Here is a 27593-nt window from a genome sequence, read left to right as displayed (position 1 = left end):
TGTTTTGCTTTTATGAGCCTTTATTTCCCTTAAACAATAGATCTGATAAAAGAACGTAATTAACATAATGTTAATCTAAAAATCTAATGGTTATGTAAGATAGCAACATTTGTAAAAAAACGGGGACAGTTACCAAACATACTGTAAGCAGTATACATGGTGTCTTTCAGTGGGGGTGGCTTTGCCCTCCCTTTTGAGTGACAGGGACAGCCAGTCTCTCCTTTTGGTCGTCAACAGGTTAAAGTCTGCCATCAAAGTTTTGAGCACGCCATGTTATTAAATGCACACTAAATGTAACAAGTTACTTGTTTGAAATATAAATCTGAAAACTCAAAGCTCCAAAGTGAGGCTAGAGCATATCATGCTAGTATTAACTTCATGTGTTGAAGGAGACCACTGAGCAACAGGTGTGAAGCTCCATAAAATGCATCACTTTCCCATGATGCTTTGTGCGCTGTGGCCAATTGGGAGTGGCCTGGAAGTGATGATGCACACTAGGCTTGAGGTATATAAACTAAAACAACTATGTTAGTAGTTCTGAGCAGTTGGAGCATTCCCAGCCTTGCCTCGGGTGTAGGGATTGCAAGGAAAAAGCAAAACTACATGGTTTAGAGCCTGTGTAGTTTTGTTTTGGGTTATTTCGGGGCCCAATCGTTCTCACCTTGGATTTTCTGGAATCATTTTGGATAAGAGGATTGTTGCTGAGGCGATAGTCACCTGGGCACAGTCCCATCAAGTATAGGCAGCCTTGTGGTTCAAGTAAGTGACATTTACTGCATTTAAACACATATTTACATGAGCTGGTTGTGAAGTGTGCTTGCACTTTTTTTAAAGCTAAATAAAAGTGCTAATAGCCACAATGTACTATTTTGTTGAGATTGTGGAAGCATGATAAGAGTTGAGTCAATTTGTGTTGCTTTTCAGGAAGTTTATTAAACATTATAACTTGAAGGGTTATTAAATGGTGCAGTGATTTCTGAACAGCCAAGAATAGCCTGTGATAGCATTAGAGTGGTGCCTCAGCTGGGCCGTGATGTCTTTTTAAGGGAATCAGCAGCAGAGATATCAGTTGCACCTCCAGCTATGTGCCACATGGTGACTGTCAATCAAACAAGGGACAGATTATTTTTGGAGACTGCCTTTTCTGTCGTATTGAATATCAACCTTCATACATGATAGCTTTTGGTTTGAATTAAATAGTTTCAAGTCATTTGGTTGGTTGTTGACATATAGCAAAGCTTTTGATTATGTAAATTTGAGTTTATTTTATGAACAGTGTCGTTCACTCTCACCTGTTGGAGCCGGCCATATGGTAGAGGATACAGATGGCCTAACCTTCTTTCTTTTTTTATTTCTCAAAAGCACCTTTATTTTCTTTCATGCTGTTTGTAATATACATTTATGTAGATGTCAGACTGATCTGTTACAGTTTTTATACTGTATGTGATCTCTGTGATATTAAAATCTATTTTTGGATTTTTGTAGTGCTGGAACTACACATTGCTGATATACTTATTCTGGTTTGGGCTTTTTGAAAAAAAAATATACAGAAACTGGGCTTTTGTGTTTGTTTAAACATTACTTAGGCTTTGCTTACATTAAGTTTCATATTTCCAAAACCTGGATATTAAATATTAGCAAAATATTGTGCTTTTTTATCAATTGTAACCAACCTTTAAGTTAAGTAAGCTGTAGAAAATGTGTATTTAGTTTAGTTTACTGAAAACTTAAACATATTTGATGCTGTTAACATTAATACCATTGCAAATAATTTCTTACTGATTTTACTGATTTTACATTACTTCTTAGCTAATGCAAAAAGCAGCAAAATTGTTTACATTCAATAATAATATTTAAACCAAAACTAACTGTTTCTACCTAAACAATATAACAGAGCTTGGCATAACTGGTTGTTTGAGCTTATTTTAATGCCTGTTTTGTCATATTTTAGATCATAGTTAAGAATTTATTTTAGGGGCCCCTGGTGGGCCTCAACATTCTGAATAAGAAACACTGATTTAGATCAGGTCTGCTCTGGTGTGTGTGTATATGGTTTTCGTGAGGAATCACATGGCAGGATTGCATATCAAATGTTGATTTAAAATGAGAGCAAGCCTGTTAAAAGTCTCATATTGTGCCTAGAGTACTTTTAGCCAACAGTCTGCGATCATGTACAATACATATTAGATATTTTGTGCCTCGAAAATATCATGGCCTATATAGTTTTATCTAGTAAACTTACAGTTGCTCCTCTCACATGTTGAAGCTGTTTAATTAGGTGCTTGACTTGACACTCAACACCTTTGGATTTAAAGCTGTCGTGATCTCATAAATGAGAGGCAGCTGATAGCTAAGTGTGAATAGGGGGTTGAGTGGGATAGTGATTATTCAGTTTTGTCCTTAACACCCACCTAGTTTGTCATTTAACAACCTATTATGTTACAGAATTTCTCTGTTAGTTATACTTACATGTATCGAAGTGACTGCAAAGTAAAATTCACTACTTGGATTTTTTCCTTTATAGGGCGCCTTTTATCATGTCAACACAAGCTCCAACATTTACACAGCCGCTTCAGAGCGTTGTGGCACTAGAGGGTAGTGCCGCAACGTTCGAGGCTCAAGTTAGTGGTAAGAAAAAGTTGAAGACTTTGTTCACCTTGATATTAAACAACACATAGTTTACCTACTGAATTATAAATAAGTGCTGACAAAGAATGCATATGGATTTTTTTTCACAGGTAATCCAGTTCCAGAGGTGAGCTGGTTTCGTGATGGTCAGGTTCTTACTGCTGCCGCTCTGCCCGGCGCTCAGATCTCGTTCAGCGATGGCCGCGCTGTTCTGATGATCCCCGCCGTGACAGCCGCACACAGCGGAAGATTTTCTGTCAGAGCCACCAATGGCGCTGGACAAGCCACTAGCACAGCTGAACTGCTGGTTACAGGTAACTATCACCACAGAAACCGTTCTTTTCTTTCTATTTAGAGATATAATGTCTAACTAATATGTTCTTTTCTTCTCAAAGCGGAAACTGCGCCACCAACCTTTATTCAGAGACTACAGAGTGTGAACGTGAGACAAGGAAGCAAAGTGAGACTGGATGTTCGAGTGACCGGAATCCCTACACCTGTGGTGAAGTTCTACAGAGAGGGAGCTGAGATTCAAAGCTCTGCTGACTTTCAGATTGTTCAAGAAGGAGACCTTTACAGTTTGCTCATCGCTGAAGCTTTCCCGGAAGATTCAGGAACTTATTCTGTCAATGCATCTAACAGCAGCGGACGCGCTACCTCGACTGCCGAGCTTCTGGTTCAAGGTGTGATATATGTTGGTGCTCTTCTGTTTTATTTCAAATATGAAATTTTGCTTTTTTAATATTTTTGGGTCTAATTTCAGGCGAAGAGCTTGCGGTGCCTGCTAAGAAGACCAAGACTATTGTCTCAGGCTCTCAGATTTCACAGACTAGAGTTGAAAAGGTAACCGACATGCTGACAAATTTACACATGAAGCAGATAGATGACTGTTAACTTAAATTAATGTCACACATTAACTCTTAATCTGTCCTTTACAGACAATGGAGGCCTCTTTTGAGTCCACAGCCATGATGGAAATGCAGATAGAAGATAGTGACTTGGCTCACAAAGCACCTCCTCGTGTGCCACCAAAGCCGACACCATCGACAGGGACGCCAAAGGTCACATCTACTCGCCATCAATCCCCTTCCCCTGTGAGATCTGTGAAAGCCCCCAGTCAGACACCTCACAGGTAAAAAATTTAAACACCTGTTTTTATTATTGCATAAATCCTTGTTGCACTAAATGCCACCTACTTCATTTAATAGCCTCACCAATGGAAGTTTAAATGCATAGATGAGGTTACATATAATTGTGTCAGTTCATACAATGCCTAACGATTCAAACACTTTTTCATTTCTTGTGCACGTTCTACTTTTAGACCTGCGTCCCCTTCAAGACTGTCTGTGTCCCCAATCAGACCAGTAAAGTCTCCACTCACCACCAACAGACAAGTATCACAGGGTGCTGATGTTCTTCCTCCATGGAAGCAGGAGGGTTATGTGGGAGAGTCCAGTTATACCAGCATGACTACTGGCACCTCATATGTCCAGACCTCCTCCACATTTTCCCACAAGGAGCAGCAATGGGAAGGTTCTTACACATTGCAGCAACAAGGTGGTGGAGTCGCTGTTCAAGAGGTAGGTTACAGTGACCTCTAGTGGGTAAAACTTGCCATTTTGTAATAATAATGTTTAAATAAAATGAGTTGTACATGTTAACATTTAATGTGCATTAGCTTACATGAACTCTCAATTGGCAATGTAGTTTTTAGCATATTAATCTTTGTTTATGTCAGTTAATGCCAATATTATGGTTTATATTACTCTATTATGCATTGACTGATGTTAACTTTTGATTTTAAAAATGTATAAGTGAATGCTGAAAATAACATAAACTCAGTTTAATAATGCTGTAGAAGTATTATTAGTTTTTGTTAACATATACAACTTTAAGATTAAATGTTCATAGAACATGACTGTTTATTTATTATTTACTTTATGGTAATACATTTACAAACAACAAAATCATTAATTTTAAAAGCATTCTTTCAAATTTTGGTCTCAACAGGGGGTATGGATCAGTTTAAGAACTAAGAGCTCACAGTCATAAGCCACAAACTGAAAGCAGGTCGTTGGAAGATTTTGGCCATTTATTTTAATATTGCTCATAGGTTTAAATATTCAACATCATTAATCAAGTTAAGTTTTTTACATGAACAATTTTTTTCTTAACTATGTTGTTCCCATTACGAATTTCTCGCAAGAGATTTCTCTCAACGCAAACAGAAAATACAAGATTTACCTTGTATTTAATTAATGATAATTTAACCCTAACAATTGCCATCACGATTTTCAACGATTGATTCGAATGATTCATTAAAAGGAGACCGTATGCAATCTGTTACAGATGCTCCAAATAACTTGAGAAAAAAAATCTAACATGTGGAAATGAGAGGGAGACCACACATACCCATAACATCATTAACAGATGCACTTTACACCATTTGTTTTCACACCTTAATGGTCATTTCAAATGACACACTCCATTTTGCATGCTTGCTCTGCAAGTTTCACCAACCTGACATCTTGTTATCACACAACAATACACGTTTACTCAGATGGCAATACACAAGTTCACAAATGTTCTCATCTGAATACAGCATTAGAGTGCTTTTGGGTTATTTGACTACTGTTTGAACAAAACATGTGTTTTTTTATCTCTATCATGTTTTTTCTCTCTTTATAAGCCTTTGTGATTGTCATTGATCAGGTTTGTTTTGCATGGTGTAGAACATCAAGATGTGCTTTTAAATTTTTCTAATCCTACTTCCACATTTTACCGTCGCAAAAATACTTTACCGAAATTAGAGCATAATATACTGGTAAGCATAAAAAGTGACAAGCATACAGTGAATCCCTTAACAACAAGTACAGTTGCACAATTTTGTTTTTAATTTATTCTCTATGAACACACACACATTTGCAATTTTAATTGGTTAATTGAACTTGGTTAATGTATTCATGTGGAGAGTTGACCAAATATCGAGGGGGAGTTAGCTGCTGTATTTAAATAGACTGTGATGGATATGCACAGATGCTGGGCTCTAAAGATAGCAGGGGTCATGTGATGGTCTTATTATAGAATGATAAAACAGGGATGCCAAGAATTGAAATATTTCTTTGGGTGTACCATATAAATATATATTTACCATCTTCTTGTCTTGTCACTGTTATCAAATACAAACTAAATCCTCTCTATCTCAACCCCACAACCTGTTCTTTTTTTATTTAATAATCATCATTATTATTTTTTCCTTTCTAGATTGTTGAGACTGCAGCAATCCCATCCTACACGAAGGAGCAAGTGATGCCACCAACTATTGTGGCTGTGAGTATTTATAGCTTCATATCGCTGCTGCCCTTCTAAAACCTTTTATTTTTTTGCAAATATCCAACAGATAAAGCAGAGTGCTTGTCAACTTTGACAAAACAGTATTTAATCATTTAAAAGTACAGCGTTTTTTACATTTCCTGAAAAACAGGGAATTTGGACCTCTGAGGTTTCAGAAAGACTTCATTGTCAATATATAAATGTGAAATATATACTGTATGTGTAAAAATTGGACAAAACATATTCTATTTTAAAATCCTCTTGTGATTTTTTTCCAGGGATTGAAGAACGTGACTGTCACTGAGGGAGAATGTGTGACTATGGAGTGCCAGATTTCAGGCCACCCCACACCAGCCATTATGTGGTTCAGAGAGGATTACAGAATCGAGAACTCCATTGATTTTCAGATCACTTATGAAAACAGTTTTTCCCGTTTGGTGATCCGCGAGGCCTTTGCAGAAGATAGTGGCCGCTTCACATGCACTGCTACCAGTGAGGCAGGAACCATCAGCACCTCCTGCTACCTGCTGGTCAAAGGTAAATACTATTATTAAACACATTGTCTTCAAATGGTGTGATCGGTTACATCATAAACTTATTTGTACTGTTTCATCTTTAGTTTCAGAAGACATTGACAGCCAAGAAAATTTCACTACTGTCTCTGAACATGTTGAAATGACAGCTCAGGAAAGACAGTAAGTTGAAGACACAATCGTGAATTTGTGTAACTGACAAAACCTTTTATTTGCATTATATTTGCACTTAATTTGTAGCGGAAACAACTTGCCAGAGAGTTGGCACAGTTGCCACGTAATGGAAATCTAATGTTGTTATTTATACAATAAAAAATAATATTGTTGTAATTTGTAATTTATGACTTCAATGATACTGTTGTAGTCATAAAAAAGAAACTTTCTTTTACTGCAAAATATGATTATGATTTTAGAAAAGGCAACGTCATGGGTGTGACTTCCACTGATTGTATATTCTCTATGTATAGTATAAATTAATAAGTTTAAATAGAAGCATATACCAACAGTATAAATGTTAACAAAAAAATATACAGAAGTCAAGGAAAATTTTCTTTGTGCTTTAATACACTTCGTGTATTTTTGCTATTATTTGATAAATATGTCTTTCATAAGAAAAGGTGTTTAATAAACAGGTTTGAAGCCAGAGAGGAGACCATGTCTGAAATTAGTGCCGTCTCCGAGTCTGTGGAGGCTGGAGGAGGCGTTACCCCATTCTTTGTGAAGAAACCCACAGTGCAGAAGCTAGTGGAGGGAGACAGTGTTGTCTTTGAGTGCCAGATCGGAGGCAGCCCCAAGCCTCATATTTACTGGAAGAAGAGTGGGATCCCACTCACCACTGGATATAGGTATGTTTAATGCTTAAGCTTTTTGATTTGAATGTTTACTGACACAACTTCATCATATTTTCATTTGTTCCTCCAGGTACAGAGTGGCCTACAATAAAGACACCGGGGCCTGCAAGCTGGAGATCTCTATGACGTTCCCCGATGATGCTGGAGAATACACCATCTTTGCCAGGAACCAAATTGGAGAGAGTTCTGCCTCAGCCTTTCTGCTGGAAGAAGGTTGGTTTAAGATAGATTTGTACAATACTGTGGCAATACATGTACTGTACATGGATCGTGTAAATCACATGTGCTTCTTTTTGCAGAGGCATATGAGGCCTATATGAAGAAACAGGACGAGACATATCGGACAGAATTAATCACTACAGTAGAGGAGCCAAAAGTGGCTGATGTACCTACCGTTGTTGAGAGTGTAACTGAGAAAGAGATGATCATGCAGAGGAGGATGGCTCAACAGTCCCAGATGATGCACTCCTTCATCTCAGAGCAGGTATGATAGGTGATGGGATGGGAAACTGTACATATTTACACAATAGTATCTGTAAAAGTCGCACATGCCAAGAATAAAAAATATTAAATGAATACATAATTCAGTACAAATTTATTTATATTGTAAAAAATCTGACCTAATATCCTTCCTGTTTTTCACAGGAGTTTCAGATATCTAACTTTGAGCAGAGATGTATTCAAGAGATCGAATTCCGTCTACTCAAGATTACCTACCAGGAGTTGGTGACTGAGGATGGAGAGCTGATGGATATGAGCATTTCTGAGCATGATGCTGTTTCACCAGTATTTAATACCCCAGTTAAAAGTTACAGACTCAGGGAGGGCATGAGTGCAACTTTCCATTGCAGGGTGACAGGAACCCCACTCCCTAAGGTACGATTTTATTTAAAATGTGTTATATAAACATCAAGTTTAACAACACTCATCATGTTTATCCTCCATGCTTCTATGTTCTAAGAGTGTAATCTGTTTGGATATGTAGATTACTTGGTACAAAGATGGCAAACGCATTACACATGGAGGCCGTTATCAGATGGAGGTTCTGCAGGATGGTAGAGCCAGTCTGCGTCTTCCTGTAGTGCTGCCAGAAGATGAGGGTGTCTATACTGCTTTGGTCAGTAACATAAAGGGTAATGCTGTCAGCTCTGGAAAACTCTCTGTTGAGCCAACCGGACCAGCACAGAAACTTTATCCTCAACAAGGAGCAGTTCAAAGAATCCGGTAGGTTCCTGCTGAACAGAACATTCAGAAAATGCCATTGGTTTGAAATGTGACCCCTGCAGACAGCATCTGGATCTAAATCTATTCCAAACAATAAAACATTTTAGGTCCACTTCACCACGTTCTGCAAGTCGTTCACCTGGGCGCTCACCTGCTCGTAGACTTGATGACACAGATGAGGCCCAGCTGGAAAGACTGTACAAGCCAGTGTTTGTACAGAAGCCATCATCCTTCAAGTGCTCTGAGGGACAGACTGCACGATTTGATCTCAAAGTAGTAGGAAGACCTATGCCTGACACCTACTGGTTCCACAACGGTAAGTGATTTGAGTAGCAGAAGCTAGGTGGATATGTTTATTTTCAATGGAATATTGTGTTATAATAATGACTGTACATTTATGTCTTTAAAATTCTATTACAGGACAACAAGTGGTTAACGACTACACCCACAAAATTGTGATTAAGGAGGATGGAACTCAGTCGATGATTGTGGTTCCTGCCATGCCTCAGGATTCTGGAGAGTGGACTGTTGTTGCTCAGAACAGAGCTGGAAAAACTTCTGTATCCGTCACTCTTTCGGTTGAAGGTATAATGTGTTATTATGTTTTTAAAATATACTTTGTCATTTAAAGCAAACTGCATTAAATAACGTTTGTACATGCTTGTTGATTGCAGCCAAGGAAAACCTGGTTAGACCCCAGTTTGTTGAGAAGCTAAGAAACATCAGTGTTAAAGAGGGTACTTTGGTTGAGCTGGCTGTTAAAGCCATTGGCAATCCTATTCCTGATATTGTCTGGCTGAAGAATAGTGACATCATCTCCCCGCACAAACACCCAAACGTTAAGTAAGTTCTTATAATAATTAACTTGCTTTTCCGATTTGATTTGCTTTTCCATTTTCACCCTATTGCAATGAGACTTTTTTTGTTTATTAGGATTGAGGGTGGTAGAGGGGAGGCTTGTTTTAAGATTCCCTCAAGCTCAGGATCTGACAGCGCCTGGTACACAGCTACTGCCATTAACAAAGCTGGCAGAGATACCACTCGCTGCAAAGTCAATGTGGAAGTGGACGCAGTCCAACCTCAGCCTGAGAAAAAGCTGGTCATTCCCAAGGGAACTTACAAGGCCAAAGAAATTGCTGCACCAGTGTTGGAACCACTGCATCTTCGCTATGGCCAGGAACAATGGGAAGAGGGTGATCTCTATGACAAAGAGAAGCAACAGAAGCCACACTTCAAAAAGAAGCTGACCTCAGTTAGACTGAAGCAATTTGGACCTGCACACTTTGAGTGTAGATTGACCCCTATCGGTGACCCAACCATGATTGTTGAGTGGCTGCATGACGGCAAGCCGCTTGCAGCTGCTAACAGACTTCGTATGGTCAATGAGTTTGGCTATTGTAGTCTTGACTATGAAGCTGCTTATGCCAGGGACAGTGGTATCATCACTTGCAGAGCCACCAACAAGTTTGGTGTTGACCAGACCTCTGCAACGCTGATTGTGAAGGACGAGAAGAGTCTGGTGGAAGAGAGCCAGTTGCCAGAAGGAAGGAGAGGACAAAGAATTGATGAAATGGAACGCATTGCTCATGAGGGTGGCCCCTCAGGAGTCACTGGAGATGATGTTTATGAGAAGACTAAGCCAGAGATTGTCCTGCTTCCAGAGCCAGTAAGAGTTATGGAGGGAGAAACTGCTAAGTTCCGCACCAGGGTGACTGGCTACCCGAGCCCAAAAGTCAACTGGTACCTCAATGGACTGCTCATTCGCAAGAGCAAAAGATTCAGACTACAATACGATGGTATCCACTATTTGGAAATCGTAGACACCAAGTCCTATGATACAGGAGATGTTAAAGTTATGGCTGAAAACCCTGAAGGTGCAGTTGAATATGTTGTCAAATTTGAGATTCAGCAGAGGGAGGACTTCAGGTCTATCTTGCGCCGTGCTCCTGAGAACAAAACTACTGCACCTGCACCGACACAAGAGCATGGCAGAGTCTCCTTTGATGTTGTCAAATCTGAGAAGTCATCCGAGCCCTCAAAAGATCCCAAGGAAGTGGTTACGCTGAGGAAAACTGAGAGAGTAATCCATGAGAAACTAACAGAAGAGACAGAGGAACTAAGAAGCAAGTTTAAACGTAGGACCCAGGAAGGCTACTATGAAGCAATAACTGCAGTTGAGCTCAAGTCTCGCAGGAAGGACGAGTCTTATGAGGGAATGCTAAAGAAGAGAAAAGACGAACTTCTGCATCGTAACAAAGAACTGGGGCCTGATGCGGAAATTACTAAAGAGGAAGAACAGAAACTCACCATCCCCAAATTCAAACCAGAGAGAATTATGCTTTCTCCAAGCATGGAGGCTCCAAAGATCATTGAAAGGATCCAGAGCCAGACAGTTTGCCTGGGAGATGAAGTACACTTCCGTTGTAGAATCACCGGTAAACCAGATCCAGAGTGTCAGTGGTTCAAGAATGGTATCATACTCGAGAAAACAGACCGAATTTATTGGTTCTGGCCAGAGGACCAAGTTTGTGAATTAGTGATCTTGAATGTCTCAGCTGAGGACTCTGCAAGTGTAATGGTAAAAGCCATGAATGTTGCTGGCGAGACCTCAAGCCATGCCTTCTTGCTGGTTCAAGGTAAAACCTCTTTCGTCTTATTTGTTTCATATTCTGTATATGGTATAATGACCCTCAATAATTCACATCTTTGCATTTTCTTTTAGCCAAGCAAGTATTGTCATTTACACAAGAACTAGAAGATCAAAACGCCAAAGAGAAGGACACCATGGTGACCTTTGAATGCGAGACAAATGAGCCATTCGTCAAGGTCAAATGGCTTAAAAACAATGCAGAAATTTTCTCTGGTGACAAATATAGAATGCACTCTGACAGAAAGGTGCATTTCCTATCTGTGCTGGTGATTGAAATGAAGGATGAAGCAGAGTACAGTTGTATTGTTATTGACGATGACCAAATAATAACTACCGCAACACTATACGTTGAAGGTTTGTTTTTATCTTCCTGTCCATCAGTTAAATTTTTTTAAACACTTTAAACATTGATTATATCTAAAATGTGATCTGTCATGCAGGTGCACCACTTGAAATTTTAAAGAACCTTGAGAATACAGAAGTCCCTGAGACATACTCCGGAGAGTTTGAATGCGCTTTATCCCGTGAGGATGCTGAAGGCACCTGGTATTTTGAGAACAAAGAAATTACTCCTAGTCTCAAATACGTTGTGTCCGCACGTCGCGGTCGCCACAGTCTTTCTGTCAAAGATGTTAAGAAGGAGGACCAAGGAAAATACACCTTCAAAGTGGGAGATCTCAAGACAAGTGCCTCCCTTAAGATGAAATGTGAGTAGTTTCTGTTTCAAACTGTGACTCGCTTATTTTAGAGTTTAAACTTTGTTGTTGTTTTTAATAGTTGTTTGTTATAATGCAAAGGGCATTAAAAATCTTTGTGTGTGTTTGTGTTAGTGCGCCCTGTTACTTTGATGCAAGGTCTTTCTGACTTGACGATCTGCGAGGGTGATATTGCCCAGCTTGAAGTGAGATTCTCTCAGGAAAATGTGGAAGGCTCATGGATGAAAAATGGTCAGGACATCTCTGCATCCAGTAAGATTCACATGGTCATCGACAAAGTCACCCATAAGCTTCTCATAGAAGATGCCAGCAAGGATAATGCTGGGATCTACTCCTTTGTCGTTCCTGCTCAGGACATTTCTACATCTGGAAAATTGACAGTTCAGAGTGAGCAATCTCATTACCATTAAACCCACGTTCAATAAAATCTCATGCATTTTTATGGACTGTGTTATTAATAATTTTTTGTCTAACACAGCCATCGGCTTCTTGGCACCACTTAAGGATGTTTCCACGGTGGAAGGAACTAAAGCCGTCCTTGAGGCTAAAATATCTGCCCCTGATATAAGTTCAATAAAATGGTACCACAGTGACAAGCTATTGACAGCAAGTGACAGAATCCAGATGGTTGTCAAAGGATCTAAACAGAGACTGGCCATAAGTAGGACCTATGCTTCAGATGAAGGACAATATAAACTGATCGTTGGCAAAGTGGATTCGACCTGTACACTTTCTGTCCAGAGTGCGTATCACTTAAGATGATTTTCTCCTGTATTCTTAATGCTTGTGTATTTTAACTGTGTAATTTTACAATTTATTGCTTTTAAAATAATTGCTAACGATGCCATTGTTATGTGTTGTTTTAATAGAAATCAGTATTGTTAAGCACATGGAGGACTGTGTTTGCACTGAGACTCAGAATGTCACCTTCGAGGCAGAGGTATCCCACCCTGGAATTGATGCTCTTTGGACTTTCAAGAATCAAGCTTTAAAATCAGGGGCAAAGTACAAGATCGAGGCCAAAGGTACACACCACAGCCTCACTGTTTTGAACGCCATGAAGGACGAGGAGGGAGAGTACGTCTTTATGGCTGGTGAGAAGGAATCTAGAGCAAAGCTTATCGTATCAGGTACGTAGATATTCAGGTTGCAATTTAATAACAATATTTAATCAGGTGAAGTTTGTCAATGCTGTAATGTTTCTCTTCTCCACTAGGTGGTGCTATAAACAGGCCACTCCATGATGTAACTGTAGCAGAATCCCAGACTGCAGAGCTGGAGTGTGAAGTTGCTAATCCTAATACAGAAGGCAAATGGCTTAAAGATGGCCATCCTGTTAACTTCAGTGATAATGTCAGGAGTGAAAGTGATGGTGCTGTCAGACGCCTTGTCATCGTCATCACTAGACCACAGGATGTTGGAGAGTACACATACCAGGTGGCAAACTCCAAGACATCCGCTAACTTGAAAGTTGAAGGTAAACTTAGCTAAATTTATTTTGAGTTGCTTTCTGATGCCCCTGAAGTTATTGTTATTTCATTATTATGTCATTTCAATTATCATTTTATCCAAGCTGTTAAAATCAAGAAGACAATGAAGAACCAAACCATTACTGAGACACAGGAGGCAGTGTTCAGTCTTGAACTCACCCATTTAGATGTCAAAGGATCCCAGTGGATCAAGAATGGAATTGAAATTGTTCCCAGTGATAAATATGAGATAACAGTGGAAGGTGTGATGCACACCCTGAAGATCAAGAACTGCAACATCCAAGATGAATCAGTCTATGGATTCAAACTTGGAAAGCTCTCCGCTAATGCCAGACTGAATGTTGAAAGTATGTTTTAAATCCTCTGTCATTTGTGTTTACTTACAATTCTTAAAGTGTACCTGCATGTATCAATGTATCTTGTATGATGTATTTCAATATTATTTTGTGTTTTATAGCTATCAAAATTGTGAAGAAACCTAAGGATGTGACATCACTGTTGGGTGCCCCCGCCTCTTTTGAGCTGAGCTTATCCCATGATGACATTCCCGTCCAGTGGATGTTCAATAATCAGGAGCTCAAGCCAAGTTCAAACATCCAAATACTGTCTGAAAGGAAGGCCCACAAACTTGTCATTCAGAGTGTTGAAGACCATATGGCAGGAGAATTCGTCGCCATGGTTGGACATTTGCAATGCAGTGCGCATCTTCACGTTGAATGTAAGTAAATGGATGATTTTATTTTATAGTGTTATTTATGTTTGAAATTTGGTGTTCTGAATATGCTTTACTGTTGCACACATTCAGCTTTGAGGGTCACGAAACCACTGAAGAACATTGAGGTTCCAGAGACCCACGTGGCCACATTTGAGTGTGAGGTTTCACATTTTAATGTTCCATCAGTCTGGATGAAGAATGGGGAAGAGATTGAGATGAGCGAAAAGTTTGGAATTGTGGTGCAGGGCAAACTTCATCAGCTGAAGGTTATGAACAGCAATCAAAAGGACATTGCAGAATACACATTTGTGTGTGGAAATGACCTTGTCTCTGCTACCCTGGCTGTTAACAGTAAGTATTTGTCCAATTTTTCCCCAATCTGAAATGTGCTCCGTTTTCACACATGTATTTTTAAATCTTACAGCAATTATCGTCACATCCGAGCTTCAGGATTTAAATGCCAAAGAAAAAGACACTGTTACGTTTGAGGTGACTGTCAACTATGAAAGCGTCACCTACAAATGGCTGAAAAATGGAGTTGAAATCCGTTCCAGCGATAGATGCCAAACTCGCTGCAAACAACTCACCCACACTCTCACAATTCGCAATGTTCACTTTGGGGATGTTGGGGAGTACAAGTTTGTTGCAGGATCTGCCGAAACATCAGCAAACCTCTTTGTTGACGGTTAGTTTTATGTTCACGGCTGCCTTTTTGGTACTAGTTTATAATGTCATGACTATACAATTCTGAATTGTATCTGTGCTCTTCAGCTCGTGTAATTGAATTCACCAAGCCCATTAAAGACATCAAGGTAACCGAGAAGAAGAAGGCTATCTTTGAATGTGAGCTCTCTGAGCCGAATGTCCAAGTGATGTGGATGAAGGATGGCCAGGAACTTGAAATGTCTGACAGGCATGTCTTTAGTCTTAATGTCATTTATAATTTAGATCATTTGAAAGCTAATTGTATCCATAATATCGAACTTTCCTAAAATTTTAGGTTCAAGACTTCCACTGACAAAACCATACAGCGACTGATGATTCAGACAATACGCATATCTGATGCCGGCGAGTATTCTGTGGTTGCCGGTGGAAGTGTTTCAAAGGCAACACTCACAGTGGAGGGCAAGGATGTTCAGATCTCTGATCCTGCTGAGAAGGACATTACTGTAATTACCTTTAGTCTTTTTTAATTACTTTTTTTCTTTCATGATGAAACGTTACACTGACACCACTTCTTCCCTCTTTTTTGCTGTGCTCTAGGTGGTTGAGAAACAGAGAGCTACATTTGAGTTTGAAGTAAATGAGGATGAGATTGAAGCCCGCTGGATGAAAAATGGTGTTGAAATTCAGTCTTTTGAGGAGAGATTCAGCTATGTGACTGTTAGGAAAACACATCGCTTGACAATTACTGAAACCTACAGAAGCGATGCTGGCGAATATACTTTTATTGCGGGAAAGAACAGCAGCACTGTCAATCTACATGTCAAGAGTGAGTGAGCTTTTCTGAACAGTTCTTCTATTTTATTTCAATTTGAACAAAAGCTCAATTTAATATTTTTTTACAGATACAGTATCAGTATACAGTATAGAGTCATCAGTATCGGTCAAACGCTTGACTGAAATATTTATAATGATCTTGAAAATGTTTTTATCTCTATATGTATGCCTAAATGTCAGAAATTATGTTAGTTAACAAAAATATCATTGTGCCAACATTTTTTTTAACTAAAAACTATTTTTAAATAGATGACCAAACAATGAAGAAAATGAGCCATGAATGGATTGTGAACTCCTTCAATTCACAAAAGATAAAATGCAGAGAGATCGATTTTGCTAATTCTTGTCAAAGGGTGTCAGCTTTCAAGATGCAAAAAAATAGCATAGCTTTGATTTATAATTGAATAACGTAATTTCCACAGTTGCAATTTTCCTACTTCGTAGTTTCGATGAGTTTACTATTATTCTGTTTATAGCTTAAATCATTTATTGTATGTTGATTGTGTTGGACTCATATATCTTCATTTTATCTAGTCCCTGAGCCTCCTCAGATCATCAGGCACATGCAGCCTCTCTCTGTCGAGGCCGGAAAACCTGCACGTTTCTCCGTGGAAGTGACAGGAATCCCTCAGCCTCAGGTATCCTGGTACAAGAACTCTCAGGCCCTGTCCTCTGGGTTCAAGTGCAAGTTCCTGAGGGAAGGTGATGAGCACGTATTGTTGCTCATCGAGGTCTTCCCAGAAGACGCAGCGCAGTACAACTGTGAAGCTAAGAATGATTATGGAGTAGCCACAAGCTCTGCCACACTCAATGTGGAAGGTAAGCTTATTATAACACTTGAGAAAGTGCTGGTTTGACATTCTGTCATATAATGTCTGTTTTTTTAACGTAACGCATGTAATTTATTAACAGTTTCAGAAGTGCTTTCTCCAGACACTGTATGTCCAGCGTCTCCACCAGTAATCGTTACATCACTTCAAGATACTTCTGTTGAAGAAGGGGAATCAGTCAAGTTCCACTGCCGTGTCTCTGGAGATGGTAAGGATTGTCATTTTAACTATTGAGGAAAATAAAATAATTAAGAATGTTCCTTGTAAGTGTTTGTTATTTTATTTTAGAGTTAACCAAGGATTGTTTCGCTCTTGCAGATATGAAGATCACTTGGTACTTCAGGGATAAGGAAATAATGCAGTCAGACAACTTCAGAATTTCTCAGTTTGAAGATACCTGCCAGCTCGAGATTTCTAGAGCTTATACTACCGATGCAGGAGAATATACGTGTGTCGCACGGAATTCTGGAGGAATGGTTTCTTGCTCTGGAGTTTTGACAGTCAATGGTATGTGCTGTGAATGTTTTAGTCCCACTTACTCTTCAACATCATCTTTTCAATGTCAAAAAACCCGTTTGGCTTTTAGGCTTGTTATGTTACCATATAAATATTTTAAGTGTCAAACTAAACACTAATATGCATGATGAATATCAGCAGAGCTTGTCGCTTATCATATTGCTTAGTTTGATTCAAAATATGCAGAGAAAAAAAAACATATTTTCTGTAGAGTTTTCGACACTATTGCACAACCATCCATCAACTGACCAAAAAAAGACACCATCCTTGTTTGTTGTGCATGTCAAAAGCATCAAATGCTTTTCAGTTGCTCCAAACCGCATAAACATTCAAGTGCAACATACGAAAGAAAACTGCATCTTTTTCATTGAGAAGACTAACAACAGATCACAAAGCTCTTATTTATTTAAAGTAAAAGTAAAAGTAATATAAATAACAATAGAAATCGAAGCCACGTTTTGCCTGCCATCATCATTGTGAGACCTCACCAATGAAACTCTGCCATCTCTCACTCACCTGCCGCTACAATGATGATGATCTTTTAACCTGTCAATGGCAATATGACATTTTTAACGCCTGATGTTATTCTTTTTATCGCTCAGATCTCAGTCTGAGAACAGTAGGTAGGCAAAGTGTATCGAGCTCCGGAATAACTCGGTCAGAGATGTTCACCTCCCAGACCATGAGCGAGATTCATTCGTCCACTATGCAAACTTTCGAAAGTGTGTCTACGGTGATGATGTGCTCTTCATCTATTAAAAGCAAAGAGGTCCAACAAGTAACCTCTGTGGAAGAATATTCGACGAGCCCTGTGTTGACCCTCAAAATGAGTGACATCAATGTAAATCTGGGCGACGTGGCTCAGTTTGACTGTTCCTTCAGCGGACAGCCGTTTACTCAAATTGCATGGAATCACAATGGAAGGACAATCGCAGATACAGAAAGGGTGCAGTATTTTAACCAAGGAGGGGTCATATCTCTCGTCATACACAATGTCCAGCTTGGAGACCAGGGAAATTACTGCTGTACTGTTAAAAATAGAAATGGCGAGAGTCAAACGTCCGCACGGCTCACAGTAGAAGGTGGTTATAGATTTTGTTTATATCTTTGTCTGATGCTCATTTCATTCCATCCGCTTCCTGCTGGTGTTTTTTAATCTGAAATATGTTCCATGTGGTTATAACAAGCTTTAATTTTTAATTAAATTTACAATGTAATATCCCATTTAATAATATTTAAAACTGTGAATAGTTTAATCCTTTACACGCCTGGCCTAACATCATCCTTCCATCCTACTAACCCTTTTTCTCTTATAATGCTAAAATATCATGCTGAATTACTGAATAATCCCTAATAAATTTCCCTAACTTTATTCTCACTCAGCTAAAGAAGCAAATCCCAACGAAACCCCTGTACCCTCCGATTCTATCAGTAAATCTTCTAAAACTGAAAATGAACCGAGTAAAAAGGCCTCTGAGCAGGAAAAGCAGGAGTCTTTACAGAATGTTGGAGGCCTGGCATCAAAGTGGCAGACAAGCCGACATTACTTTCCTGATGTTATACCTTTGTTGGATCGTGACATGTATGATGCTATTGAGCCAGAGTTCCCTCTGAAACTGTCCCCAGAATTTCCACAGAAGAGTGTTTTTCCTTGTTATGTAATCAAAGGAAGCCCCTCTCCATTCATTGTATGGCTATACAAGCAGTTGATCAATGAGGAGCCAAGGTCATACTCCTTGAAACATGATGGGCCCTTGTGCTGCTTAAATGTAAAGAATGGTTCTGGGAAAGGGGTCACACATTCTTGCAAAGTTATCAGTGCTGCAGGAGACAAAACATGCAGCACTCAGACAGGTTGGCAACTGCATGCTTTGGTCTTTACCACCTTTAATTTTAGCCATGGGCACACATTTAAATTCTTTACTTATGCATGCCCACTCTTATAAATGGAAAGAGGACAAAAGAATGTGGAATCTCTCGCCAAAAAATAAAGAAAAGATTTATGTCTATAAGAGGCTGACAGCGACTGCATTGGGGCACCTATCAAAGGTGTTTTCACAAGGGAGATGTGGTCCATTTTTATTGTTTGAAGGAGTAAATGGAGGACATAAAATAATAAGAAGCACAGTTAATAAAAAAATATAAACCAGAAAGCACTTTGTTGTCACACTTCTAATACTTGTTGTTCTTTTTCCAGAGTTCAAAGTGGAAGAAGAGCCCAGTCATGAAGTGGAAGTTAAAGGTAAATTTAATCTTTTTTTATGAAAAGGTGTAATGTTTTGTTCATTTACTTTTTCTGTGTAACATATTTTTATTTTTACTTGTAATGTATATATATTTTTATTATCTTATAGAATTTTGATACATTACTCATAAAGAACACTGTATAGTCCTATAATAAAAAGGACTTTACTTTGAAATAACTATATGGAACCGTTTTTTGTTCAGCATTTTCAACCTCGACTATATCAACTGAGGAGGACTCTTACACAACAAGTCTTCTTTTAAAAGAGCAAAGCAAAACATTTGAACTTCAGCCAGAGTCTAAATTATCATTAGAGAGAAAGCAAGAAAAGCCAGTCTTTGTCACCAAATTCTCATCGGCAATCGCAACTGTTGGTAGCACTGCACAATTTACCGTGCAGGTGTCTGGATTTCCCAAACCAGATTTTCACTGGTACCACGATGGCCAGTTGATAAAATCCTCATCTGTTTATACATTTATCCATGAGAAAGAAAAACATACTCTTGTCATAATCAAGGTTACAAAAGAATTGGAGGGAGAGTATTCTTGCACAGCCAGCAACCGATTTGGAAAGTCAACGTGTACTTCCTATCTTCATGTAAAAGTGCAAGACACCAAAAAGCAAGAAGAGACTCTTGGGCAACCTCCATATTTTATCAAAGCAATTGAATCTCTGCGCTGTAAAGTTGGGGGTCATGCTCTCTTTGAATACACAATTGCAGGGACCTCACTTCCTGATGTTCAATGGTACAAAGGTGTCATTCATATGCAACCTAGTAAGTACTGTATCATTGTAAACAATACAGATGGCTCAGGCTATTTAAAGATATCGGGTACTCAACAAAGCGACAGTGGACTTTATACTTGCAGGGCATCTAATCCCCTTGGAGAAACATCCTGTAGTGCTGATCTCATTGTATTGTTAGAGACAGTTTTACCATCACTTCCCCAAGAGCAAACAACCACACATAAGCAGAGAAGTTATAAAGTTCTTAGTATCGAAGAAGCCACTGAATCTAATTTGTTAAGTTTGAGCCTCCCTGAAAAAGACAGAGCTAGTCTTAAAGATGAACACCAGATGATTTACACCCTTGGTACCGAGCATAGGCAAACTATTACAAGTGAACAGACAGGCGTCTTACATGCTTTAGATGTAACTGCAGCCACAGCGCATGTGGAGCAGATAACACGGCAGGCTGCGGTGTTGGAATCTCACTATGTACAGGAGGGAGTAACAGTTACCCCTGCCCTACCAAAGCCAGCGGTGGCAACTCCTCTAAAACAACTCCACATAGCTGCAATGACCTCCGCTGTTCAAGAAAGCCAAGGCTTTACCGAGCAGCACTGCGATCGTATTTTAAGTCCAGAGGTGAAAGAGCTTGAGCTGAGTGTTCAGGGCTCTTCAAAACGCATGTCCGCCCTTTCAGAGAGTCCTACACCATTTACCATAGTAAAAGCTGAGGCTATTAAAATGCAAACAGAGGAGATGCATACAACATCAGAGCCGAAGATTGTTGTTAGCGGTGCTCAAGTTGAAACTAAATTGCCAATTCTTAAAGAGGAATACAGAAAAATTCAAAGTCCTGAGGAGCAAAGAAGCTACAGGGTTACTGAAGGGGTTAAATTACTATATTCCACAATATCATCTGAGAATGTAACACTTGCTGAGGCTCATACTTCAGAGCTGTCATCTGTAGAGTCCACTGAATGTTTAGCAGAAAAGGAACAATTCAAACCAGTACTTACATCTGTAAGTGAGACCAAGCACATGCTTTTAAAGGAGAACCCCTTTGAAATCCATAGACCAGTTGAGGAAACTGCTCAGCTTTCTAAAGATTCACTAGTAAAGTCAGCTCTGATTTCTGAAGAAAAGATTAAGCTTCAAGCCGACCAAACCACAGGAATACAAGTTATAGAGGATCCAATTTCAGTCCATTCACAGAAAGAAGAAAATGAGGTGCTTCATTTACAACTAATCAGTGACCAACATACTCTTCAATTTGAGGACACATTTACTAGAGAGAAACCAGAAATAGAGAAAGCAGTTGAAAGTAAAATCCTGACTGTCTCGCATGCAGCGTCCTCTGAGGAACAGAAAACTATTTCTTGTGAACAGTTGTCACAGTTTGCATCCACAGATAGTTCAGTGCTCTTAAAACCTAAGGTAGAGCGTCCAACTGGACTGCATCTTTATTCTGTACAGTCAGAAGTTACTTTACATAAAGAATGCTTACTTTCTGTTGAAAAGCAAGAAAGACGGACAGCCACCCAAAGACAAGAAAAAGCCCTGACGTATGTAGCTACTAAAGAAGAGAAATTGGAACTTACTGCAGATTATACCAAAGTTCTAGACGTGACAGTAGAAGGGTTCAAGGTTGAGCACAAAACAGAATCTAGACCCTTAAACTTCCTTCAGGTTGTCACGCAGGCTATGCCTCTTTCAATAGAAAGCCCGATAACAAGTGATGTCAAGGAGCAATGTGCACTTGTGCAGAAAGAGGAGTGCTGGGACAACATGCATGCAGCGTCTGTCTCTGAATGTCATTCTTTAGAGGAGGGTCTTGCCGACAGTTTCAAAGGAGTTGAAAAGTTTACTTGTGGAACAGGTGTAGAGCCTAGAGTACCATTTCAGTCTTTTCACATAGAGGAGAAAGACATATCAACAGAAAGTTGTGTTGCTCTTAAAGCCACCCAGCAAGACTTTGCCGTTCGGATTCAAGAGGGTCAGTCTGTAAGACAGGCCGTAATAATGGAGGAAAAACACACTATGATGGGTGAAAAGTCTCAGAGCATCACCAGATCAAAAGCTACACAAATACACATTACAACTCACCCAAAAGAACCTGTTTTAATAACTGAATTGCTAGAATGCAAGACTCTTCCAAAGGAACTCACCTTTGTTATTCCTACACCGAAAGTACACAGTTTGGACATCAAACAACAGTTGAAAACCACACTTCAGTTTGCTGTGGCTCTTGATCAGCCGTTAATTTTGGCTGATGTAGTTGGAAGTTTAGAAGCTGTTGAAGTGAGGGAGGTCAAAGTGCTTCAGGAACCAAAGTATGCAATATTTACATATTTAGTTACGTCAACAGGTCCACCCTTAGAAATCACAATTGCCTTTGAGGGTGAATACCCACAGATGGCTGTTCTTAAAAATGAGCTTCTTGCTGCCTTCTACTCTATACTTTATCAAAAGCAACCTATCTTGAGTTCTGAACAGCCAGGCCCCATGCCACTTGATCGACCTGGCCGATTACAGGTTAGCAGAGCTTCTTCAACTCCATTGTTGTCTGCAGTTTCAACAGAAAATGTAGAAGTGTTTGAAACACCTAAAAAGCAGTCTGCTGTTCTGCAAACAGAAGCAAAAGTCTCTTTCCAAGCAACAGTAGCCAAAACGCAAGCTGATATTCAGGAATCAAAGCATCTTGTGGCTCAGAAAGCTGTGGAATCCAAAATGGAGATCCAAAGTTTCACGAAGACTGAAAGCAAAGAAATTCAGTACAAGTCAGTCAAATGTTGTGATAGAGATGTTGAGGGTATTACAATTGGGGCTTCTACCAGACAGGTTGTCGTCGATCAGTCTATGGATATCCACATTCATTCAGATAAAAGACAGGAGTTTAAAACAGAGGAGATTTTGGTAAAAGATACATCAGAGCAACAGAAGACAAAAGAAGTCTTGTTTGAGATTCCATTAAAAGACGTTACTGTGGAGGAAAATAACAAAGTGACATTCTCTGTTAGAATAAAGCATGTCAAAAGTGTTAACTGGCTTCTTAATAGAATATTGATCAAATCTGGCAAGGAGTTCAAATGTTTGAAGGACAATGACACGCACACACTAGTCATCTACAAAGTTACCAAGGAGAAACATGAAGGTGAATATACCTGCGAGGCTGTGAGTGAAGCTGGCAAGACGTCGTCATCATCATCAAGGCTCACTGTTGTCTCAAGAGGTTGGACCTTTGTAGATATTTTGGCATCTTAGATGAGATATCTCATTCTTAACAGTTGAACCATCACTTATTAACCAGCGGACACCTGCAACATTGTCATCACTTCACCACTTCACCACTTCACCTTTTTTTATAAATGCATACATTATGTGTGCTAAACTCTACCACCTTCTTATAATATAATAGCACTTTTTCCATCTTCTCAGCTCTTTAAGCATGACCATGTCATGTGTGGTTCTTCATCACTCCTTTGCTAACATTATGACATTATTTCTTCCTCAGTCACCCCAGGACCACTTCCTCTATCCATTTCTCATGCACATTTACTTATCACTCAAAGCGAACTTAATGTTGATGTCAGTGTTTTAATTTCTTTGTATTTCTTTGTATTATTGCAAACTTCAGTGCCTCCAGTTTTCAAGAGGAAGATAATTGACGTGGACAGCAACATTGGCAGCCCAGTGAAGTTTGAGTGTGAGATTGAAGGCGCATCCAACGTGACCTTCAAGTGGTTTAAGTCTGACTCAGAAATCAAACAGGGTGACAAATACAGGATCATCAGCAAGCTTAGCACCTCATCCTTGGAGCTTCTGAACCCAACAAAGGCAGACGCTGGAGAATACAGCTGCCATGTTTCCAACAAGCACGGTAGCGACAGCAGCACTGCTAACCTGAAAATCACTGGTGAGTGAACATTTGTTTTTTTACGCTTTGCTTTCTGTTATCCTGAAAACCGACATGACTTTTCACGTAACAGTGAACAGACCTCTAATCACTGATAAATGTGTTTATTGTTGAAATCTAGTGTGCTTTCAAAAATAATAACAATAATTGTATGTTGCAAATTAAGTAAATTATTAAATGATAAAAGTGGTTCAGGTCTTTTGATGGATTGATGTGAAAAAAGATCTACTATATTATAAGATGCTTAAATACTTAGATTATCTTTTCTGAAAATTATAAATAACTTCAACAATATTGTACAACTCTATACTTGCAATACATGTTATTTGAAAATATGTAATATGTAATGTAGACAAGCTCAGATTTATTGATCTTTACTTGAGTGCAAATCGATTCATGTGTGATCTGGATAAAAAATCAAATGGAAGGAGGATTCATAACATTTTGGGTTTGCAAAGATTGCCAGCAACAAAAATAGTTTTAGTGGCTTTGCTCAAAATGTAGGTACAGCAATTTGAGATGGACCAAGGTAAGTATTGTGTTGTGTCCCAAGCAATTCTTGTTCTGTCTTACTTGGTTTGTAATGTGTTGTGCACATGTGTTTGTTTAAAAGGGACTAATTATAAAAATGCTGGTTATTCAGCATGTCTCTTGAGGTTTAATATGTCATATTTTAGTAATAAAATCAAAGAATTATGAAGAATTCTTGTGAGAGCTAGCCACATTATAAGGTTTTAGTTCAAATGAAGCTTGTTGTTAGGGTAGCAATACTAGGTTGACAACAACATTCTTGACGGTTCTTACCAAGCAGACTTGAGGAATAGATTATGAAGTCATTCAGAACCATTGATAGAAACAGCGGTTTATGGTTTTGATGAAATCCATTTAATTTTTATTCTCAGAACCCCCCTCCATCACAAAAGAATTTCCAATGCTGGATGTAGTGGAGACCTGTGCTTTATTTGGAAGTGAGCTAATTGGTACTGCCGCATTTGAAATGAATGTGTTGAAGAGTAAGAGATTTGTCACTTCAGACAAAACGCATAGTATTTTTGAAGATTTAATTGAACATTTGGACAAGCGTCCTTTTGAAAGTTCAGATGTCGGGGAGTACCAATGTTGCTTGTCAAACGAAGTTGGGAAAATCGTCTCAAAATCAGTTGGTATGATAAGAGGTCAGTATGCTTGAGAAAGATGAGAAGAATCGTTTCTGCAGGTTCCTAGCACTAACAGGTGTGCTACTAACATGCAGCGCAGGCTACAATGGCAAGCTAAAACTCTTAACAATGCTTCAGCCCATTCAGCTGCTGCCTTTGCTGCCATGATGTATTTGATCAAGCTTCATTCATCAAAGTTGACCTGCAATATCAACATAAAAAATTTACAGAATATAAAAACACCAGTGCAACATAGAAAGGCAATTGTATAGGATGAATATACACAGCTATTTACATTATTTTATTTGTTTCACGTAACATAATTGTAACATCAAGAGAATTTTTGTGACTTAAACGTGAAATGGCAACTCCTTGTGGCTTTACCAAATCTATAAATCCACACGTTTTTGTGTTGTATTATCCAAGTATTTTGGGACCAACTGCATTAAGGCAAGTGATGATCAACATCTCTTTATCTCTATTAATATTTTCTCTTTGTCATGGATTGGTACAAAAGGATTCTTTGGTCAGAAGACCTCTTTTCATGCTATCTTCCAGCATTTACGGATGATGTAGGTAGACTTGAGTGGAATTGAGGTGGTAGCCTTTACTTCTTCTACTTCTTCTGTGGTTAAAAGTTCCTTGTTCTACTTGTTGCAGATGATTTTGGTAATGAACAATGAATATCAAAAAATACAGCAACTTTTATATGGTGAGATTTGTTAGGTAGTAAAGTGTCATCACATGACATGTGACAAAATGGTTTCTAAGTTAAGTGTGTTCACCTGTTTTGGAATCTTGTTCTCATTGTTGTGGTTGTTTGTTTTTCCTTGTTATGGAATAATGAATATATTGGACTTGACAATGGTTGCATAGAAAACATCAATTTGATCTTGGGAAACCATGTGTAATTGCTAGAAAATTATGAAGAATCAACACTTTGGATCTTTTGAAGATATTCTTGTTTGAGTCAGACTACCATGTCGTTGTAAGGAACCCCCTCCAATTTACATGATGACAACAAGGTGAAACGGAAGAGAAATCAAGTGTTTGGAAGAAACTGAATCGATCTTGGAAAAAAAAGTTCAGTTGAATAAAGGAAAACACATATTTCTCCTATGGAAGGATATGTTGGAGCCAATGCAGCATTTTTGGATATTTCTACAGTTACAGACATCAATATTCTTAACTATTTTTAACATTCTTACAAGATATTGGTCACTGTGTTAAAATAGATTTTTGTTATTATGATATTTATTATTATTATAATTATTTAATATTTAAAATAATTTAAGTTATTGTATCTTGACTGCATAACAATGTTCTAATACAACAGTCAGCAACTTTGTAAATCTCAAATTTTCCCATTAATAGCAATATAACCCATAGACATACTTTCCTCACAGCACAAGAGCCTGTCCGCTTTGTGAGGAAACTGAGCGACATTTCCATCCCAATGAGCCACATGCTGAGACTTGAGTGCACATTCGCCGGATCCCAGAAAATCTTTGTCACTTGGTACAAAGATGGCAAACAGCTCTACGCATCCTATCAATACAACACCAAAGTGACAAAGAACTCTTGTGTCTTGGAATGTTTACATTCGTGTACGGCAGAAACCACTGGATCATACTCTTGTGTGGTCTCAAATGTGTACGGAACAGATATTTGTCATGCTAATGTGACCGCAGTAACAGGTTCGTAAATTTGCATCATGCCCTGTTGATGCATGTCTCTAGGAAGGATGGAATTGTCTTACATCTGGTTTTAAATGAGGAGCATTGTTTGGAGTGGTCAAAGTGATATTTCAACAGTGCATATGTATATTAATGGGATAGTTCATGGGATAAAGCTTTTCGTTACACCTTTGCAATACCAAAGTTGTTTGACTTTCCTCTGCGGAACAGAAGATATTTTGATGAAGTCTGCTACATTGTTCCATACAGTAGAAGACAATGCAAATTAAACTTTTTATACTCCAAAAAGGACACAAAGTCATGAATTAATAAAGTTTCTGCAACTATTCAAAATCTTAATATTATGAAGAGAGTAAAATTTAAGATGTTGTTCACAATAACTTAAAAAAAGATTTACTTGGTTGTAGACATAATCATTTATTTCATTTGATTTGAGAGTGAACAATGAATTACGTTGTGTGCGTTGGGTGCGCCTTCAATCTCACACTCAAACTTCACTGGGCTGCCAATGTTGCTGTCTGTGTCAATTATCTTCCTCTGGAAAACTGGAGGCACTGAAGTTTGCAATAATACAAAGAAATACAAAGAAATTAAAAATTACAAATTTTACTCTGTTATGTTTAATAATGTGTGATTCCAAACATCTTTATGCTTTAAGTCATTGGATCTCAAACTTTTCAGATCAAGTACCACCTTTAATAAAATTTGTTATTGGAAGTACCATCTAATGACCGTCATTGCAAATCAAACAAAAAACACACAATTTTTATCTTTACACCTTGTCCTCCAATTCTAATGTTTCATTAACTATACGAAATGACACATAGACGAGAGACACCAAATAAGGATTTCTGGAGTAACACAA

The 27593-nt window shown here is 38.7% G+C and overlaps 1 protein-coding gene across 1 annotated transcript in view; it reads left to right on the top strand.

Annotated features, from left to right (window-relative positions):
- Positions 1-2537: 2537 nt before the first annotated feature.
- Positions 2538-27593, top strand: part of LOC130427110 (titin-like) — a 131273-nt gene continuing 106217 nt past the window's right edge. The window contains 41 exon segments of the mRNA XM_056754158.1: positions 2538-2628; positions 2739-2942; positions 3024-3311; positions 3392-3471; positions 3567-3760; positions 3950-4199; positions 5893-5958; positions 6240-6498; positions 6581-6656; positions 7127-7339; positions 7416-7558; positions 7645-7829; positions 7991-8221; positions 8331-8569; positions 8677-8885; positions 8990-9154; positions 9244-9412; positions 9503-11205; positions 11292-11573; positions 11660-11926; positions 12050-12322; positions 12414-12677; positions 12805-13065; positions 13152-13412; positions 13509-13772; positions 13883-14143; positions 14231-14491; positions 14565-14825; positions 14912-15053; positions 15141-15309; positions 15404-15632; positions 16175-16459; positions 16553-16678; positions 16789-16977; positions 17589-18068; positions 18370-18840; positions 19184-19228; positions 23596-23874; positions 24777-24842; positions 25549-25603; positions 26406-26728. Of these exon segments, the coding sequence (XP_056610136.1) occupies positions 2538-2628; positions 2739-2942; positions 3024-3311; positions 3392-3471; positions 3567-3760; positions 3950-4199; positions 5893-5958; positions 6240-6498; positions 6581-6656; positions 7127-7339; positions 7416-7558; positions 7645-7829; positions 7991-8221; positions 8331-8569; positions 8677-8885; positions 8990-9154; positions 9244-9412; positions 9503-11205; positions 11292-11573; positions 11660-11926; positions 12050-12322; positions 12414-12677; positions 12805-13065; positions 13152-13412; positions 13509-13772; positions 13883-14143; positions 14231-14491; positions 14565-14825; positions 14912-15053; positions 15141-15309; positions 15404-15632; positions 16175-16459; positions 16553-16678; positions 16789-16977; positions 17589-18068; positions 18370-18840; positions 19184-19228; positions 23596-23874; positions 24777-24842; positions 25549-25603; positions 26406-26728 (10279 nt within the window).

The sequence above is a fragment of the Triplophysa dalaica genome, chromosome 8, assembly GCF_015846415.1.
Source record: "Triplophysa dalaica isolate WHDGS20190420 chromosome 8, ASM1584641v1, whole genome shotgun sequence".
In the NCBI taxonomy this organism is placed as follows: Eukaryota; Metazoa; Chordata; class Actinopteri; order Cypriniformes; family Nemacheilidae; genus Triplophysa; species Triplophysa dalaica.
This window is presented reverse-complemented; position numbering and strand designations above follow the sequence as displayed.